This window comes from Asterias rubens, chromosome 8, assembly GCF_902459465.1.
Source record: "Asterias rubens chromosome 8, eAstRub1.3, whole genome shotgun sequence".
NCBI classification, from domain to species: Eukaryota; Metazoa; Echinodermata; class Asteroidea; order Forcipulatida; family Asteriidae; genus Asterias; species Asterias rubens.
In genome coordinates, this window is record NC_047069.1 from 2201051 (window position 1) to 2222372 (window position 21322).

Here is a 21322-nt window from a genome sequence, read left to right on the forward strand (position 1 = left end):
ATTATAGACAATCTGTGATACTGTTTCTTTTGCAAATTTTTGAAGTTTGTAAATTCTTGAAAACTTTTGTAAAAAAAGTTTTGTGTGCGTTGGGTTGTGTATACGCACATATGTACAAATAGATCACGCGCCATCACTAATGGCTATGAATTGCGTTCTGTGTCAGTAAAATTGGCGTACATGAGTTTTTCGGGCCAAACACGCAAAGCCAGCTGGTCTTAAACAGCTGTAGCTGTGTCTTTATCTGCTGTTTAAACACCCACCTGAGGCGCTCACCACCAATAGCGAAACTGTCTGGGGTATTTATGAATAATGTGTTAGGAGATTTATTCATTTTGAAGTACGCAAGATGATGGCCATTTCAAATTACTATACCTCATACATATTCATGACCGAGAGTCAAATTCTCATTGGTCCATTCAACATAATATGAATCCATTCAATGTTTAAAACGATTAAATTTGGGATGTGTAGGTGGGTGGGCCATAAAGCAATTTATAACAAAACATATTTGTTAACATTTACTATTCTGGTTGGCCCCTCGGACAGGGGCAAAACAATACTTACTTTACAGAGAGAGGATACTCTTTTGCTTTTATAACTTTGTTTGTTTGATTGTTTGTTTGTTTGTACATGTATGTTTTTTTGTGGTTTTGTTTTGTTTGGGGCAACTAAACAACATACCATTAAGTCTTTGTTTGGACTTATTGACTGTGATGCCATAAAGTGTAACACTATAATCAACCCCCGCCATTTAGACTTGACCACATTTCACCACCACTATGCCAGAACTCAAGCTCTTAAGTACACGCCAATTCATTCATTTCCTCGGTTCATACCGTCATACTTAAAAGACTCACTTATCCTGGATACTTTGATTGTTTTTTGACCTTCAATCCCAACAAACCTACTAGTTTTTTTTGTTTTTTTTTGTTTTGTTTTTAGATCCGTTTATTTTCCTTTCATCTTGTTTATACAAATTTTGTTTTTATTTGTTTATTTATTTATTTATTTATTTATTTATTTATTACTTTATTTATTAATTGATCGTTTGATTGTTTGATATATTTATCTATTTATATTTATTTATTTATATTTATTAATCCATTATTTATTTTTTTGGATATATTTATGTTGGGAAAAGAGCTCATTTCCGTTGCGTGTGTTGTTATTTTATATTTTGTTATTTATTTGTTTACTGATTCACCTATTTGTTTAGCCATATATTGAATTTTCGTTGTTGTTTTGTTGTTTTGATTGCTTTATTCATATTTAATCATCTGTTTATTGATGTAAGAGTTTAAGTGGAAAAGGTGATTGCTTGATTAACTTTTTCGTTGATTGACCTATTTTTTGTTAAATCCATCCCTTTATTGAATTATTTGTTGCTTTATCTCTTTTTTACATGTACTTTTCTAATTATTTATTCATTCATTTGTTAATACTTTTTATTTATTTGTTTTAATTAACTATTTATTTGTTTATTTATTTATTTGCTATTTGCTTGTCTAATTTCTGGTTTTGGTTTTGTTATTTTAATTTGTGCTTTGTGTAAACAGATTATTTATACTAATATTTATTTCAAATTATTATTATTTTCCAAAGAGAGTATTTTATATAGTGTGTTTGCTTCCCTATGTGACTGGATTAACAGGCTTTCGAGCTACAGTGTTTAATTATACTTTTGTTGATCCTGGCCATCACATTAGGGTTGTTTTATAATTTCCTGTGCCCTTATTGTTTTTCTTGCTTTGTATTTACTTTTGTACATGTACTTTTAATTATCTATTTGACATACTGTCTGCTTGTATTTGTAATTGTTTATTGGCCAAATAAAGAATAAGAATAAGAATACAGACTGAGTTATGAGCTCAAAGAAAATTGACAGAATTTGTTCTTGTAAACCGGTGGTGATTATTTATGATGTCATCTTGCCTAGAACAATTTTATAAACTAAACAACTAGACTTACTTATTTTGTTTGTGACCGACGACAGTTTCACACCCTATCCTGGGTGTATCATCAGGCCGACTGATGTTCTAGCGGCAAAAGGTTGGTCACCCGTTTCGGGGTCACTGTGCAAAATGGTATTTCTGATCAGCAGAGTGTGGGTTCGAATCCCCAGCCGTGACACTTGTGTCCTTAAGCAAGACACTTAACTATTGCTTCGTCGTTCGGATGGGACGTAAAGCCGTTGGTCCCATGTGTTAAGTAACGCAGGTAAATGAAGTCAGTGCACTTATCGAAGCGAGAAGGGGTTCACCCCGGTGTTCCTGGCTGTTGCTGCTATATGCCCCTTAGCACCTTGTAAACCCTTATAAGGTGCTAAATAATTGGGTCTCAAAATTCATCACTGCAATTACCTATCTTTCTGAAAGTTTGTATATACTCAGCGCCTTGAGTACCTTTATTGGTAGATGCGTGCGCTATAAGACTTTGATTATATTATAATTAAAATAGTAAGTCCAGTTGTTTAGTTTATACAATTTTTCAATATTATAGTTACCTGGATGGCTGAAAATATTCATAAATATCTTACCTTGTTGAATCCAGAAGTCAGAATAAAGTCCGCGTCTCCAAGCCAACATACTCTGGTTTCTTTGTTACCCCCGTGGCCATCAGTCTCCTTTAAAACAGTAATGTTTAAACACACAATGTAGGAATACCTTCTGAACCTTTTGATGCACAAGGCGGTCCCTAGCACCCACCAAAAACACTTCAAATTGTCATAAATTAAAACCTACAACCCCCATGTTGAGCTTTCGTTTGGTGTAAAGTTCAACAGGCCGTGATATTGAATTTTTTGAGAAAAGCACAGTTGAATGTTCTTTTTTTCTAAATACCTGTGCACCAGAGGGTTAATATTTCAGTTTTTGTTCTTGGTAATTAGTTCTAAGCTTTGCAATTTACCACGGAACCGTTTATTCACAGTTTTTTCCTGAAGAGGTCCAATATTGGAAGCGTATAGAAGCATACTTGACGTCACAAGGGTGTTTTCGCGGCGAATGTTTCACAGGAGTTGATCGCAGCTGTTGCGAATCATTCATTGCTAATTTGTGACGTCAACATTTGTATCGCATTCGCAATCACAGTAAGTATGAACCGGGCTTAGGATAGTTGGTATTCAAATGATGCACAGTGAAAACAGCCTGTTTTTTTTATATATTTTTGTATGCAAGTTCGCCCCAAACAAGGCTAAAAGCCACTCTAGGTAGGAGGCTACAAGAAGACAAACTCTACAGAGAGTGTACCTCAGTAAACACAACAATTTTGAACTGTTTCTACTATTTATTTGTTGATTTACAAGGTAATATTTATGATTTGAGGCATTGCATGGCGAGGTATCAATATATATTTGGTTTGCGGTAACACCATGTGTGTTTTGACTTGCCGAGTAGAGTTTGTTCTTAGAGAACTGTCTTTCTATATTCTACTACCGCGGAGTAGATTTATCGGATTGTTCAGGAGACTTCTCAGTTCTGAAAAGAACGGTCCTGCTCCTGATGATGACTACTGTAGCTTATAGGATCATTATTAACTTCTCTCTTATCTCGTCAGTCTCCTGACGATGACTAGAGCAAGCTAGTCGGAACGCAATTTAAGAACTCACTCCGCGGTAGTGCAGTTAATTATGATCCGATAAGCTAAAGTAGTAGTCCCAGCCAATTTCTAAACCTTCCACCCAGGTAGTAGTTAAAAAGCAGGACAGTTCTTTTTCGAACTAAGAAGTATCCCGAACAATCCGATAAATCTACTCCACGGTAGTAGAATATAGAAAGACAGTTCTCTAAAGAACAAACTCTACCAGGCAAGTACATGTAGACACACACATGGTGTTACCGCAAACCAAATATATGCTACATGTACATGGTATTCTTTTTATGAAATGATGACTTACAAAGCAAACGCTGTTTGTCCTTGGGTCTAAGATCCTTAATTTCTTATCTTTGGCAGCGGTTGCTAGGGTACCACCATCTTGCCTCCAAGAAACACCTTGAATCTGCTCTGTGTGTACATTCATAGCTGCAAGTAAGAAAAACATACATTATATTGTTCAGTTAGTCAGGTAAAAGCAATCCCAAAATTTCAACATTTCCTTTGTTTTAGCCATAAAGACCATTTTTGTTTGCCTATAGTCCCACATCGACAGACCTCTGGGGTGGGGGGGGGGGATCCCAAGACCCATCCACAAACAAAGACCAATCCACAAACCAAGTTTGGAGTTGGTACATGTAAGACAAGTACATGTACATGTACTTCTCGAGATATTGCTCAGACAACATTTTCTTTGTTTGAGCCATAAAGACCATTTTGGTTTGCCATAGTCCATTATCGTCAGACCTCTGGGGTGTAGGAATCCCAAGACCAATCCACAAACCAAGTTAGAAGTTGATATGACAAGTACTTATAGAGGATCGCTCAGACAACATTTCCTTTGTTTTAGCCATAATGACAAATTTGTTTGCCTATTGACTCCTTGCACACGCGTCACACGCGGCGACTGATGCCACGCTCACCATGTGGGTGGGCAGTTAGGTTTACGGGTATTAACGCCGTGTCGCCTAAAATGCACACTTCACTGCATAACGCACAGCATAGAGTTATATATGAAAACGCACAGTGAAATTGCCCACCAGTATGGCGCATTCAAGATTTTTTTGATGATGACGTCAGGTGAAATGGGTCAATAGTCCAAAAAGGACAGACCACTGGGGGTGGGGTATTGTTTGACAACCAGATCTTTCATGAATAGTTTATGCAGTTTTGGGCATTCTTTGACATCTCAAAACAAAACAACAATTTTTTGCCCCCTTATTGTTATGCCCTACCTATACATTCCTGTGCTTTATTAATGTCCCAAATGTGAAGAGTCTTGTCACATGATGAAGCCAGGAGCTGATCTGCCGTTGGGTGGAATAGCACATTCTGCACAGTTTGTTCCTGCTTTGTTAACATGCATCTAGGAGTAGACATGCTCTCTGTGAGGCCACCCTCAGGAATATCCCACAATTTGATCTGAAATGAAAAAATAGCTCATACATTAAAGACACTGGACACTATTGGTAATTGTCAAAGATCAGTCTTCTCACTTGCTGTATCTCAACATATGCGTAAAATAACAAACCTGTGAAAATTTGAGCTCAATTGGTTGTCAAAGTTGCGAGATAATAATGAAAGAAAAAACACCCTTGTCACACAAAGTTGTGTGCTTTAAGATGCTTGATTTCGAGACCTAAAATTCTAAATCTGAGGTCTCGAAATTCGTGGAAAATTACTCCTTTCTCGAAAACTACTCCACTTCAGAGGGAGCCGTGTCTCAATATGTTTTATACTACCAACCTCTCCCCATTACTCGTTACCAAGTAAGGTTTTATGATAATAATTATTTTTAGTAATTACCAATAGTGTCCACTGTCTTTAACACAATTTATATAAAATCCATGCATATCCTTGCTATTTCATTGGAGGATTGGCCGTCATGTGATGGCAAATAAATGTACCATTGCAATACGTACCGTGCGATAAAGGCACTTGCCTTCGGCTCGTGCCTTTGTCACATGGCTGCCGACCCTGTCGGCTTTAAACGTACGTTAAAGAACTGAAAGCATGTGCGTGGTGAAACTTTGCAAGTTTTGTTTTCAGCTTTGCATGGTGTAGAGAAATAAGAAGAAGACGAGCAGAGTAAACTGTTCACAACATCCGAGACCAAATCGCCTCTTTTCAGAGCCAACACTCCCCCAAAAGGGATTTACACATGGTTGTACCCGGAAGTTTACTATTTATTTATAGTTTCTTCTTACATTCATTTTATGGAACAATTATAATCAATATTTTATGACCATAAACCGAGCCATTTGATGGCAAAAGTAGCATTAATATCCTACCGTATTATCACTTGAGCATGTTGCTAATAAGTTGTCATCAAATGGAGAGAAGTCCATATCCGTCACCAAGGCTGAGTGTGCATGAAGCATGGGTAGAGATGACATACCACGCCCTGATTTATCTAATGGTATAACAGCCAGGGTACCGCCACCTACAATATCAACACCAAATCATATTATACATACTAGGGTCGATTTCAAAAAGTTAGGAGTAGTCCTAACTTAGGACTAGTCCTAGGAGATATTAAAAACGTATGGGTAGTCCTAAGTTAGGAGGAGTAACTCGTCCTAACTCGAGATAAGACTAGTCTTAACTCATTGTGAAATCCACCCCTGGACATACCTTTGTTGTAAACATGTCAGGACACCTGGGGAAAAGTTGATAATCTTTATTACTATCCCTCATTGCATATGATCGAGAGCCAAGTTCTTACTGGTCCATTCGTCATCATGTGCCAGGTGATATTTTTGCTGTTTACCAAGCGCGCGCGCGAGTAATCACGCACAATGTAAATGCCCATGACAAGTAGAACAGCGCCCGGGTGCTATTCTACTTGTCATGCGCATTACCACTGTGCGATCGGTCAACCCGGGCACTATTCTACTTATCATGCGCTTTACGATCGTGGTAATGTTTTGTATACACGCATGAACATCGCTCTCTCTTGCGACATCCAACACATGAACAAATTTATCATGTAAGTTTTATTTCAAAGTCTTCATTTTCCCTTGCTCCAAAACATGTTCCAGTAACATATGTATGAAGTATAGTAAAACAAATATAACATGGTTTATTTCGGGTGACTAGTCGATATGAGCTCCCCTCGGTATTGGAAGTAGGCAAACTTGCTTCCGAGGCTTTGCCTCGGGAACTATCAACGACTAGTCACCCTCAAACCATGTTATATTTGTAAAGTATGCATAGAACATGAGTTTTGTTAACCGGTGTACATTACCTTGATCGTTCCCACTGTTGGTCTATTTCCAGTGCTTAGTTTGAAACAGCCGTGGGTTCGAGGGAACAGTGAAGAATTGTTTCTTTATTGGACAACTGTTTGTCTGCTTATTAAACTATGCATACTCCGTCGTATAAATGTTTGATGAGGACAACAAACTTTGAGAAGAGGAATGATGCTGTTACCAAGGGAACAAAACAATTGTTACAGGCCGTGATTGATGTCCATGGGTTTTGTACACCCTCGGGGGCAAAACTTCCCCTCTTTGGGTGCCATTTCCCCTCTCGGGTGTACAAAACGCCATGGACCCCGTCACAGCGTGCAACAATTGTGTTTTTCTGATCTCACCTGTGTTATTGGTGTTGAACGCCATGAACTTACAGCTTGCTTTGATGTGATTCCCACATGATGACGGTGAGCCAATAGGGATATCATTGATCCATTGCTAGAGTCATAGAACCAAAATTAGAATCAATGCTTATTTATAAGTGTCGTGGCCGAGCGGTAGAGCACCACCACCAAACTCAAGCTCTGGTGACTTATTATTATTATTATTATTATTTATTCGGCCATTTCACAAAGTACAATAACAATGGATTGAAAATAAAATTTTATTTGTAGGAACAAAATAAAATAAACATGTTGAACAGAACTAATGCAGGCATACGGGCTAAATAGCAACTAGCAAATCAAGTAGTACAGGGAAAATCAAAGGGTTCACCTCTTTCTTGGAGACTTTTGGTACTGCATTTTTGAACTTGGATGCACCGAAGCGACTCATTTTGAAGTCCTGTCTGTGTAGCTTTTCTGTAACAAATGTAAAATTTCAATGGTTACATTTTGGTACCTTCGAGTCCAAGAAGACACCATCTATCACTTAGATTTACCATGTGTTGTCTGTACAGACAAGACAAGGTAAACAAAATAAAGGAGGTGACGCTCTACTGTTTTATACAAGAAGATTTTGCTTACGCAACAGAAAGAAACAACATGAAGCCGTTCATTGTTGCTGTAAAAATTATACTAACTTGGCAAAGTTTTAATGGTTCATTTTGATTTCTTGAACGTTCCCAGGCGCGTTACTTCACGGAGGCAACGAAGGTGATTGCCTCCATGCCCTTTTGTCATTGCCTTGGTGCCCTTGAAATGCTACAGTAGAAATTTGCAATTTCATCACAGAGGGTGCCCTTTACCAAGAAGAAAATGCCTTTGTGCCCTTGCCCTTTCGAAAGCGAAGCATACAGCCCTGCATTCCCCTTGTTGATTGCTTGTTGTATGTCTTATTTATATTACTTAAAGGGATTGCTCCTTTGGATAGTAATTTGGTTCGCTTTTGGACAATCCCTAGGCATTGTTTGCTTTTTTTACTTTTTTGTATGTCTCTCATTGTTTTATGTTTTCAAATCCTTCTTTTTCTGTTATTGTTGCTGTGTGTTTTTAATATTGTAAAAGCCTGAAAGAATAAATAAATAAAAAAATAAACAAACAGAAAGAGATAGTTGTGCTACAAACACCAGACAAAAGCTGTGAAGATGTATGCCAACTTCAGCTTAGTCAAAAATGTAACTCAAGGCTACTACTGTATATAAAAACATTTTGGTATAAATTCTTTGGCAACCCCCATTATTTAATACCCTTGACTCTGTCATGTTGAATGCAAAGAAGGAGTCCAACCTGGGCTAATCTATCTACATGTATCTTCCAATGAGTACACTCCAGAGGTGTATAGTACTTGGGAGCAAAAGTGCTTTATCACGGGAACAAATATCAAACGAAATGTGCTGCAACTAAAATCAAGGTGCAAGTAAAAAGATGTCTGTGTGGTAGACTATCGGAGGGTGAGTGGGTTCAGGCGACGCCGGAAGACCTCAAGAGATTGAGCTGAAACCACCGTGGCTGGTAGGGTGTTCCAGATTCAGATGACACTTGTTGGGAAGAAACTATGCCTGTATGTGAGTATGCTACAATGCTGTTGTGTGAATTGTAGATGGTGGCCTCTAGTCTGAATTGATGAAGATGGGTGTAAGTAGGGTGGTGCGGCTGGGATGGCAACAAGACCGTGCACAATCCTATACAGCATGATCAGATGATGCTTTGCTTTGGGCCCGGCGTTTGTAAAGAGATTGCCATTTGAGGTTTTGCAACATCTGGGGTGCGTTCCACTCGCGCAAACGACTCGCAACTGTTCGCGCAAAACCTTTTTTACCTTTTGAACGATTGGTGCGTATACGCTATGCCAATTTGGCGGCGCCCTGAAAAGAAGATGGCGCGCACCATACGTAGTTTTTTTTTTACTTTGTTTTTGCTGCAATAGTCCTCTTTTTGACACCATTACATCAACTACTTAACTGTGGTATTCCAAATCTGCATTATCATCCACCGAAAACACAATGTAAATTTATGTTTGTGACAAAGAAATAGTACGGTACGTATGCTTGTCTGCCATTTTTAAAACCACTCGCCGACACCTCAGAAGTATGTTCGCCTAAAGTTGCCAATGTTCGCCAACGGTGGCGGCGAACAACTCGTTCCACTTGAAATTGTTGGTGAACGTGCGCAACTGTTGGCAACGTTTGCGCGAGTGGAACGCACCCCTGGGTGATAGTGTTCTTTTGGTTGTAGTCAGCCATCACAAATCTTGCAGCATGCCGCTGTACCACCTGGGAAATCGGGTCCTGGGTGTGTGGGTCCTATACCGATGACGAGTACTCAAGGGTAGTCAGATCATCATCATCCTTCGGCTGCGGAGCAGGCGACTTCTTGCTTCTTCCAACTACAACGATCTTGGGCAAGTGTTGAGATTTGGCTTGGTTGTAGCATGCCTTCATCATCTCCAAGCAGACGTTAGTACATATGTCAGGAATGACGTTACCTTCCTGGTCTTCTATTCCTGAAAGTCAGTGTGTAGGGCCTATAGAGTATCCAAAGTACGTGCCCAAGGAACTTGAGCTGACGGACTTCTTACACGCTCCACAAGAGGGTTTGAGCCAGTCATAGAGTAGGCCTACATGGCGGCATTGGTGACATGGTCAGTACGCTTGATGTTGAGCATAATGCGATAGCCAGAGGTAGCGAAAGCATTTATTTCACTTTCCATGTCTTGGGAGACGACCCAGGACTCACATCCATAGAGGAGAACTGTGATGCACGTGGTGTTGAACAACCTCACTTTGATGGCAATGGGCAAGGAGGGGCTCCTCCACAGCTGCTCCAACTTCCAAAAAGCCGTCCAAGCAAGTGCCTTTGCGTCTTTTAAGATCTGTTGCGCTGGTGGCCACCATAGATCCCAGATATCTGAAATCAGTCGCATGCTTGATTGGACTGCCATAGACTTGGAGTGCAGGTTGGGAGTCACAGTTTAATGTGATGTATTCTGTCTTGTGTCCAATTATAACTAGCCCAATATGTTTCGAGAGTAGTAACAACACTGGACTCCCTCAAGAACTGAAGAAGTGGAGGGGGAGAGGGTACTTCTAGAAACTATAAAGGCTCCCGCTCACGGGGGAGCCTTTAGGGAGAGGGGATGTCAGACAACTCATCCGTAGGACAGCTCGACCGTTCGGACAACTCAACAGTTGAGACAGCTTGACTTTTCGGACAACTTGACGGTTCAGACAAGTGGACTTGAAGACAACTCGACGGATGGTCAAGACAAGTCGACGGTTGAATGGTCGACTTCCTTTACTGACATGTTTAGACGAATTTCCTGCATCAGCCTAAATCCTGCATTTCTAAAAAAAATAATTAGTCATTGGGTAACCCCCTCCATCTGAAGGAGGTGTGACTTCGGTAAAAAAAATTACTGAATACACAAGTCTGCCAATCGATTGTAATCGCTCAAAACGTATCATCAAAGTCACATGTACAACAAATTTCCTATTTACTTTACACTTTATAAGCAACAACAATAAAAACACATGGTAAATGGTAAAAATAAATAGGTATAAATTAACGGCCCAACCTCATTCGCCCGGGATATTTGTGCAAACTACCAATGTTTTGCTTGTGTCACGTCGGCCCAACCACGGGGGACGCCCTGCGCCAAGTCATTACAGTACAGTCGCCCCCCCCCCTCCCCCTCCCCGACCGGCCCTGTGCGCGACCCGACTGTCACCAGTCACGGTCATCCGTTGACTTGTCTTTGTCCTAAGTCAAGTTGTCCGACGGTTTAAAAAACTGTCCGTTGAGTTGTCTGAACGGTCAAATTGTCTCACGGTTGAGTGGTCCGAATGGTCCAGTTGTCTGAACAGAGTTCTCCAGTCCTTTGCCTTGCTTGGCCATGCTGTCATTGGCACGTCCGTGGTGTGTGATTTTGTGAACATTGCAACAACGTTCATCGTGTTTTACTGGACAATTGCATACTTCTATTCTAATAACAAACCAAGGAATGCAATTAGGCCATCTGTTGATACATTACAATAGTTTATTTATTTATTTTGTTCGTTTCAAAGAAAAGGCAGTGGGTGCAAGTTGGTCATGCCATGGAGGTCATGCCAGCCATACACGGCCGTCATGTTTGACATGTTTGACATGTTTGATGTTTCCGATCTGAGCCGAGTCTAATTTTGCATGGGATTGCGTATCATTGCAAGCGATTAACTTTATCTCAAGTGTAATATAAACTATGAGTGATGTTTTATTATTCTATTGACAAACTTCAAGATGACCCGGATTATTAAACTCACCTATATCAATTAGCCTTCAGTTTTTCAGCAACAGTCCAAAACCGCGGAAGTACACAAAACTACACTTCCCACTTTTCTGGGCTCTACCCACTAGACTTGACACAAGTCGCCCCGCACCACCACACGCGCAGGGCCTCACCACCAGCAGCATGCAGAGCTCATTTTTGTAGTTTTTATAAAGCGACAAAACATTTTGTATTCTCTATTTTTATTGTATATACACTTTTTGTTTTGGACAGATTTAAACAGATGTTTGTTCCCCGGTTTGACTCAGTTTTTGCGCTTTACGGACGCCGGTGTGGCTGGAGATTTTTGTCCCTCCAGAGATTCTGTCCTCCCTTCCCTTTTGACTCATTTGACTCTCGACCGTAAATAGTGTAGGGCGCCCTCTTTTGCTTTAAAACTTCTCCCGAGTGAAAATAAAACATAAACATGGCCACCGCTGCTATCTTAACTTGATGATGTAAAGCTGCCCTCCCCTACTGCTTTTCTCACACGCCATTGAACCGTAGAATGAGGTTAAACCATTTACTGGGCAACGCAGCTTCAATCATCTTCATACAGACACCTCGTGGACCATGCATTATTTAAACTATTCCACCCTTTACTTTTTTTTAACAATAACATCGATCACAATCCTGACAATGACTTCCCCAGGCTCAGGATGCTCAACAAGAACAACAAAGTCAGACAAGAGTTCAATCTTGCCTCTGGTCATCAATACGTGGCCATTTACTAATGCTACAGCCAAAGGTAAGATAGGAACTACAAACAATACACTGTTTGTTTGTTTGTTTAGATGATCTTCCCATCACAATAAGCAAGGGCACTCAGCAGAGCAAACACACACACACAAACACGTCAGTCAGTCGAGTCAGTAGAGGCTTGGCCTGGGGGGGGGGGGGGGTATAAATTTAAACGCCAAGCCGCCAATCTCTCACATCGTGCTCATGACCAATATTACAAACATTGGTTTATTTCTTAATGTCTTTTGTCTATGATTATGAATGATTACGAATTGCTCAAATTACGTAATTTTTATTCATTAACTAATCATGTTGACATTTACTACCCTATACCTACCTGTAACCTAGTTAGTGACTCATTGTTGTGAAAGCAGCGGTTAGCTGGGGGATTCGAACCAACAACCTTGTGATTGCAAGTCCTCCCCTGAACTGAAGTATAACCATTGGACCACGGTGACTGCCGGATTTGCAATCACAAAAGGGGTGGTGTCTGATCCGCGGCTCTCAACTTACACGACTTATCTCAGGCATCCCTGAGCTCAATTTATTGATTGTGCCAAAAAATAACAAGTTTGAAGTCTCACTGTCCCGTCCCTCTTATCTCACCACATTTTAAACGTGATCTTACTTTCTATGAATGAAGTAACTAGTCAATTATTAGTTGTGATAACATAATAGGAGGGTTACGTTATCGCAACTAGTCAATTATGTACTCATCTCATGACATTTAGGCGCAATTTGTCACTATCTGGCAAAAAATGGTAGGATATCCTGTGTAGAACTGGTATTGTTCACAGAGACCACGTAATCATGATAATTGTAGCTAGTATTTATGTTGTTATTCATCTTATTTTTTATATTGACAGCATGGAGTGTGATTACGTCCGGTGGTTCATCACTAGATGCTGTTGAACAAGGATGTACTGTCTGTGAAGAGCAACAGACTGATGGAAGTGTTGGTTTTGGAAATCAGTAAGATATTCTGAAAGTTATTTATTTGTTACTAAATCAGCCTGAATAACTTTCTTAGTCCTCAATTTGTAAAAACTTTCATTCTGTAGTTTTTGTTCTTTATCATCAAGTGAAATCTTCTCAGCAAAGAAAACCTGAGTACTGGTACATGTTAAGTTCATGAGTAGGGTAGATGGCCTTAGCTTTCGATCCAAACCGGACCTTCTTCAGAGGCATAAAACAATTACGAACAAATACAATCCATTTATAGAAAAAGAGAGGGGAAAGGGATTTTAAAAGGAAAGGATCCAGAAAGAAGCGGGAAAATTACAGCCAATCAAAGTTTATATTTTACAAACAATTGGTGACTATGAACCAATAGGAGTGAAGTGGTTAAGTTCATATATGTATCATAACCTCAAACTTATAATGATTTCATTATTAAACACTTATCGCTTGGGTTCCTAAAGTTATCCAATTGCCCAGGGCAGGGTTATTTTTTGGGAAACTGACTTTAATCATGGTCACAATTATCAACCCTGACCTTACAAAGGAAATACAATAATAGGTTTTAATAAAATGCACATTGTTTGTTGTTTGCTGTTGAGAAACAAGATTTGGAAGTGAAATAACGTCATGGATTAAACCTTTTTATGTTTTTAAATCAACAGCCCCGATGAAAATGGTGAGACAACTTTGGATGCAATGATAATGGATGGGTGAGTGAGTTAAATCGTAATCCAACCCAAACAAATGTAAGCACGTAACAGACCATTAGTCAAATAACTGTGAACCATGTTTGGGTCTTAACAATGTAGTTTGTAGTTCTACCTCTGATTTTCAGGTCGGAAACGATATCAATCACGACGCAAAGAGAACGCATTCTATTGGTTAAATTGCTCAGCGCAGAATACGTGCTTGCTTATTCATCCAACCGAGGGCGTGCATTGATAACGCAATCGTTTTGTTGCAGTGTGACTGGCTTTGAAGTGGGTTTTTTTGTGTGTAGAGACAAACTACCTCAAACTTCTTCCAAGGATGGTATAAAGATTGTCCATACATGCCATAGAATGAAATGAATTGGAGAAGTTAAAATCTATGCACTGAATGTTGTTGTTTTTGTTTGTTTTCAGTGTGACTCATGATGTTGGTTCAGTTGGCTGTCTGCGTAGAGTCAAGAGTGCAATCTCAGTGGCTAGAGCCGTTATGAATTATACTAAACACACTTTGTTGGTGGGAGAATTAGGTTGGTATTTATAATGTTATAAAAAGTAGTGCTCAGCTTTTCTGTTGAGTCAGTGTTATGCAGACATTGGCTTTGTTTCCAAAAGTTAATCAACTTTAACATTTTATTTTAATCAACGTACTTTATAGATAGATAATAATAATAACCAGTGTTAGTATAGCGCTTTTCACACCCGGAGGGCGTCCCAAAGCGCTTCCAACATTATTACCCCTGGTCACTGGGCCTTAAATCATTCCTTAAACCATCTCAGCTCCCTGGTGGGGAGTATGCAGCCTGTGCAACATTAATATGCACAACTCGGCTAAATCAATCACAAGAACCATCTCTGCCCTCACAGGTACCCATTTACCCCTGGGTGGAGAGAAGCAATAGTTAAGTGTCTTGCTCAGGGACACAAGTGTCACGACCGGGATTCAAACCTACGCTCTGCTGAACAGAAGCACCCGAGCTTGAGTTCGGTGCTGTTATCCGCGTGGCAACGACACCCTGAGTATACAGTGCTAACACACATCGAAGTAAAACCAAAAAGAATACCATTACTTGACTTGTTTTTGTTTTTATTTCTCACAGCCACACAATTTGCAAAGGAAATGGGGTTTAAAGAAGAGACTTTATCGACAAACACTTCAATGTAAGTAACCAAATCTCTTTAAATGATTGGTGACCAGTTTGTAATGAAACTTCAAACTTTTTACGAGCATCAACCAGGATACAGAGATGTGCATTTAAGAGTGACATCATGATGATGTCATAAATATCAAATCGCAGTCATCTTTGCACCTTTGCTGGTTGTGTCGTGTTTTCTCCAAACTCAAGTAGCAACTGTAATTGAATGACCAGGGGTCGATTTCACAACGAGTTAGGACAAGTCCTAACTTAGGACTAGTCCTTGGAGATGTTAAAAACGTATGGCTAATCCTAAGTTAGGCGAGTTACTATTCCTAACTCGAGATAAGACTAGTCTTAACTCTTTGTGAAATCCACCCCTGCAGTGTTGTTGTCTCAAGTCGCTGACTTAGCTGGCGACTTGACTTAACTTGCGCGAAAATTACTTGGATACAGCAGCAACAATTTTGCAACTAAAAACTTATACATGTATAAACATTTTAAGCCATCACATTTTACAGTACTTATACTGATCTTTGATATCAAAAATTGCTCAATATATAATTATTATCTAAAAGACAAGTAATTATTGCAGAACTGTTATTATGCTTTTCTGTGCATTATGTGACAACAAGACCTCGAGGTGTGTAGCACACATGTGTATCTTCGCGTTTTTTCCTGCTAAAGCAGGAAAAAGCAGGAAAAACAAGAAGATATTTAATTGTTATGAATATTTGATTGAAACAATAACTTTCCTATATCCTTTTGTGCAGTGAAGATTGGAAACAATGGAAGGCAAAAGAATGTCAGCCAAACTTCAGACAGGTAATGATTTGACATATTGTTAATTTTTCTTATCGAGATAATTGTTATTATCGTTTACTGTAAACAGCGTTCCCCCACTCGTGTAATCCAGCACTTTCTTAACCACAGAGCAGGGCACAATTTCATGGCTTTGCTTTAGGCAACCAAAGAATTGGCACTTACGGAAGCAGTGAATTCTGCGCTTACGTTAAGTTTATTTCATGGGTTAGCCGGGGAATATTGCTTGTGTGCATGCATATGCTTACATATTCAAATACAAAAATTTTGCGCTTGCCCTGCAAGCGAAGAATGGTGATAGTAAGCGCAGAATTTGGCGGCAAGCAGAGCCATGAAACTGGGCCATGATGCCCTGTTGAGATGTGAGGTCGTAAGAACAAACACCAGGGGTGGATTTCACAAAGAGTTAGGACTAGTCCTAACTTAGGACTAGTCCTAGGAGATACACAAATTGCATGGATAGTCCTAAGATAAGACTAGTCCTAACTCTTTGTGAAGTCCACCCCAGGACCGTATGCTTGTGTACTTACAGGGTGTCTTACAGAGTGGATAAGAAAACCAAGCTCTGGTGCAGCAGAGTGTGGGTTCGAGACACGAGCAAGACACTTAACTATAATTGCTTCTCTCCACCCAGGGGTAAAATGGGTACCTGTGAGGGCAGAGATGGTTCTTGTGATTGATTTAGCCATGTAGCGCATATTTGTTGCACGAGGCTGTATACTCCCCAGGGAGCTGAGATGGTTTAAGGAATGAACTCAGGTTATTATTTCTTGTTGTGGCATTCAACTAGGAACTTATAACAAAAGGGACATATTGATATTGATACTTAAACAGTGGAAGGCTGATGTTTTATATCTTGAACAGACTAACTTGTATACAGTTTTAGATACATGTAAGTGACATTATTATTGATCGTTTTTTTCTGTAGAATGTAGTTCCTGATTCGGATTCATCATGTGGTCCCTATGTACCAGCCACCGGTAATTTACTCAAACAACAGCTGAGATATAACATGGAAGTCAATCAAGGTAACCATGATACTATTGGAATGATTGTAATAGACGAGGCTGGGAATGTGGCTGGTGGAACGACAACGAATGGAGCTAATCATAAAGTACCGGGGTAAGGATAACTTCTATCATGCATAATAACCTGACTACCCCCCCCCTCCTAAGCAAACAAAGATATTAATAGTAACATACAATTTATAAGGGACACAGTATCTAGAATAGAACCATTCAAAGGCGACGGATGCTAGCAAGCTGACAAATTGAACACGAGACTTGAGGTTGTGTTTGAAAGTAGACAGATCAGGTGTGTCCCTCAGCTCGTCTTGCAAGATGACAAAATAGGGAGATCGCAAACATTATAAGATATAATAATATTCTTAATAATGAACAGTTTTTATATAGTGCATAATTACAATGAAGTCTAAAAGCGCTTTCGGAAAGTGAAAGAGTGAAAACCAGGACTGTTGAATAAAAGAATTACAGAAAATACAGAACTACAAAATGCATACAATTAAAAATACATTATACGGTATAATAAGTTATTTAACAAAAAGATGTGTCACGTAAGCGCGGTGGGAATACATAAAAATATAACGTTTCTGGGGCCCATATTGTCCTCGTTGGATAAGGGACACAAACGCGCTATATTTGTTTGTATTCCACGAGCGCGCGTGTGATAACAAATTTATCTTCAAGTAAACTTCAAGCAACGCATGTGACGATAAGCATTTAACGCAAACGCACCACCTCGGAAATTTACATTAACTTCTTTTACAGTGTAAGCTGTTTGTTTTGCGTATAGCTTTATAGACGCGCAAAACCCAGAGTTAGAACATACAATATGCAGGGTGTGATATGGGCCGTGCGATATAAGTTTATATCAAACTCCTTGTTGCTATGGATCGACCAATCAGAGTCAAGGATTCAAGCCTGCTTGAAGATAAAGGGCTTTGTAATTCAGTTGTTAAAGCCCTTTAATCCTTAGGTCGTTGGTTCAAATCTTGCTCTAGTAAAATTTGTCTTTGTTCAACCCCAAATCATGTTATTGTTCCAAACTAAACAAAGATAATAGGTATGAGTTTTGCTTTGTGTTATTTCTACAGTCGAGTTGGTGATTCCCCAATAGCTGGTTCTGGTTGTTATGTTGATAATGATGTAGGAGGGGCAGCTGCTACGGGAGACGGGGATGTTATGATGAGATTTCTTCCAAGGTATTTAACATTTTTATTGCAACAATATTCTGCTGAATATAATATTGAAGTCTTATATAGCGCACGCATCTACTCGGCATATTACTCGGGTGGGATTCAAACCCATGACCCCTTGCCATTCTAGAGCAGTGTCTTACCAACTAGACTGCTGAGATTGCCTGGTAGCTAAAAGCATGCAAATTTAACATCTCTTATATCGTTGCGGTACCCGCTTCCAAAACATAGGATTCAAAGCCACCATTGGCCACCGGGCAATCTCGGTGGTCTAGTTGGTAAGACACTGCTCTAGAATTGCAAGGGTCGTGGGTTCGAATCCCACCCGAGTAACTTGCCTGTGATATTTGTTCACAGGACTGGGGAGAGTACCGAGTATACAGTGCTAACACACATCGGTGTATGGGTAAAAATCATAGAGCTATATATATTGACTAGAGCGCTAACACCCTGTACTACACGCACTAAGGTTTTGAAGCCGTGTGGGCGCATCCATGTTTATGTACAAACCAATACAAAAGCTTGAAATTTTGTACGGCAATTGTACAGCTATTTGCATGATAGTGCGTTTGTTCTTTTCTATGTGTCATTGAACCAAAAAATGCAGCAATTGTGAACGCACATTCTGCTGATGATGAGCGTACAAACTGCGTGCGTCATGAGGTGCGTATACTTTTTTTAGTACGACATTTAGCACAAACAATAATAGGCAGGGTGGGGACGTACGCGAATGGGCAGTCGCGTACGTAAAATGCACACGCAAAAATCACGGCAAAGTGTGTTCTCTTAAAATTAAAATCGTTTTATAGTCATGCACCACATCAAACATGTCTGCGCCCAGGGTGGCTTCAAAACGCAGAGCAAGTTAGCGCTCTAGTTAATATATATAGCTCTATGGTAAAAAACAAAATTAAGATGGTTTATATTTGCTTTTCAGTTTGCGAGCTGTTGATAACATGAATCGTGGTATGAGTCCAAGCAGTGCATGTGAACAAGCATTGGCACCAATTATCAAGTTCTACCCAGACTTCAGTGGGGCAGTCGTTGCAGCAAATAAGAAGGGAGTATATGGTGAGTGTCAACATCGTTCTGTTTTCAAACCTGTGTGAATCTATGATCCATAAAAGTTCTAAAGCCCTGTCAATTAGCTAATGAAATAGTTTGTGGACTCTCGAACAATTTAAAAGTTTTCAGTTGTCGTCTGTAATTTCTCAGAGACTTTTTATTCAACTAACAAAAATAACTTCCAAATCTCAATTCACATAAAAACGGAGGAGGCAGTATGGACTAAAATAAATGAATGCCGCTATTTTGACCAAACCATCGATTACACTTAATTCACCAGAATAAACAGGAAAGGAGCCCCAATGTGTCTCTTGTACATGCAGGAATGTTTTAAGCATTAAATTTGGGTTAACTCAAGGCCGAATTCGCTGTTGAATTTGGAGGGCTAGAAAGCCTGTAACACACAACAACAACTTTGTCCCAAACTAAACCCCTAAAATGTTACCCTGCCGCATGCACTCGGAAAACACTGTCAAAACCAAGCCTATAACTGTACAAAAAAATAAATATTTATAGGCATGAAAGCACTTTGAAATGGCATGGCTGAAACGGACCCGGGGTTTAAAGAAATACAAATGTAAACTTACATACAGAACAAGGCGTGGCTACACTACACATCATCACCATGTAGAGGCAAGCATATGTCACCACATGAAAACCCAGCCATAAAAACACTGACTTACAATTCAGACATGATGCTCACACTCTGGTGACACAGTCACAAGTCCTCAATGTGAAACTGTGCACAATGATTTTATACCATGTCACACTACGAGGCTCGTGAATAACGCCAGAGACCGGTCTCCAAGCCGGCGCGTACATTCACCTTTGACCTACATTCATTTGTTTTACACCAACATTACATGCAAGTACATGCACGTACTGTATACAATACACACTTGTGTACACAGCATGCAGACGACCGAAAGTAAGCTTTCCATATCTGTGTTTTGATTGGTCGTCCGAGGTGACCTCAGACCAATCAAAACAAACCCAGCTACGGTAGCTTTTAGTCACTGCATTTATCCAATGATATCATTGTATCCAATGGAATCACTGGATCTGAAGAGCAGGTACCTGGCTTTACCCTTGCGGATAAAGACAGGGGCAAAGTCTACTGTAATACTAATGTATTGATTGTGTTCTCCATTACAGGAGCTGCTTGCTATGGTTTTCCAAGCTTTCATTATTCAATCTATCATCCGGCACTTCAAGCCCCTCACGTTGCAGAAGTTTCTTGCATGAAAAAGGTGAAGTAGTTACTGCCGACTGCTGTGTATCTGCATCTTCATTGTCTCAAGATTGCTCCACATTACATTGTCAACAGTTTCAGACAGGTGCTCCAGGGACGCGCCAAACCAATTAAGAATTAAAGTAAATGAAAAGTTTGTCATCTGAAACAGTTAGGAGTGACTGTACGCGCTAGAAATCAAAAGAAAATGCAACAACGAAGAAAGAAAAAAAATGTTTGTTTTGGGGGTACTCGGATCATGGAGGAAGGAAGAGAAGGAGCTCGAATGACCCGCAAAACGGCAGAGTAACAAAAGAACACTGACAATGCCCCTGTCTGACCAGTTGAAAAAATAGACCTCCAGCTGGACGGCCGATTAACGAGCAGGATTAGATCTCTTTGTACAGAAGGTGTGGTACCGCCGCTCTGCACCATTGCCTTCGTGTAAAGTTGAATCATTGGAGACAAGAATTGTGAATATACACGTTTTCATTTACCGTTTGTGGTGTTTCACGGAAATATCATGGCATATTTTTACATTTTTTGTGACTTTCCTGTCACTAGCGGTCGTTCAACATTTGGGTATTACCACACGAGGGTGGTGGTTACTCAATTGTGTTTTTCGATTTGGTGGGCGAAAGTGTACACAATTTTTATTACATGTAGGTCTCAAAAAAGTAGTTTTTTCTGTATTATATCCATACGACATACGACACCATAGTTGAGTGAAGAACTAAGTACGCACGCGCAAACTCACATACGCGAGGTCGCCCATTGTCTGTATAAGGTATGTGGGTGATTACGAGGTGTCTTTAAACGACCGCGGTACCACGGGTTCGACTTTTGAAGTCCCTTCGTTCGAGCTCCTTCTCTTCCTTCCTCCATGCTCAGATCAGTGACAGATTAGTGATGTA

At 39.8% G+C, this 21322-nt stretch overlaps 2 protein-coding genes across 2 annotated transcripts in view; one reads left to right on the forward strand and one right to left on the reverse strand.

The window, feature by feature from the left end:
• Nucleotides 1-7644, reverse strand: part of LOC117293314 (coronin-7-like) — a 35058-nt gene extending 27414 nt beyond the window's left edge. Inside the window, exons 1-6 of the mRNA XM_033775566.1 lie at nt 7563-7644; nt 7190-7286; nt 5886-6037; nt 4830-5016; nt 3899-4023; nt 2540-2626 (exon numbers count right to left, since the gene is read on the reverse strand). Coding sequence (XP_033631457.1) covers nt 2540-2626; nt 3899-4023; nt 4830-5016; nt 5886-6037; nt 7190-7286; nt 7563-7622 — 708 coding nt within the window. The 5' untranslated portion in view covers nt 7623-7644. The remainder of the gene's footprint in view (nt 1-2539; nt 2627-3898; nt 4024-4829; nt 5017-5885; nt 6038-7189; nt 7287-7562) is intronic.
• A 4272-nt stretch (nt 7645-11916) lies between these two features.
• LOC117293629 (N(4)-(Beta-N-acetylglucosaminyl)-L-asparaginase-like) lies at nt 11917-20699 on the forward strand. Its single transcript, XM_033776000.1, has 10 exons — nt 11917-12279; nt 13139-13244; nt 13895-13942; nt 14357-14469; nt 15040-15100; nt 15849-15900; nt 16826-17019; nt 18011-18118; nt 19050-19183; nt 20333-20699. The coding sequence occupies exons 1-10, from the start codon at nt 12105-12107 to the stop codon at nt 20434-20436; spliced, it is 1095 nt and encodes a 364-aa protein (XP_033631891.1). The 5' UTR covers nt 11917-12104; the 3' UTR covers nt 20437-20699.
• The last annotated feature ends 623 nt before the right edge of the window (nt 20700-21322 follow it).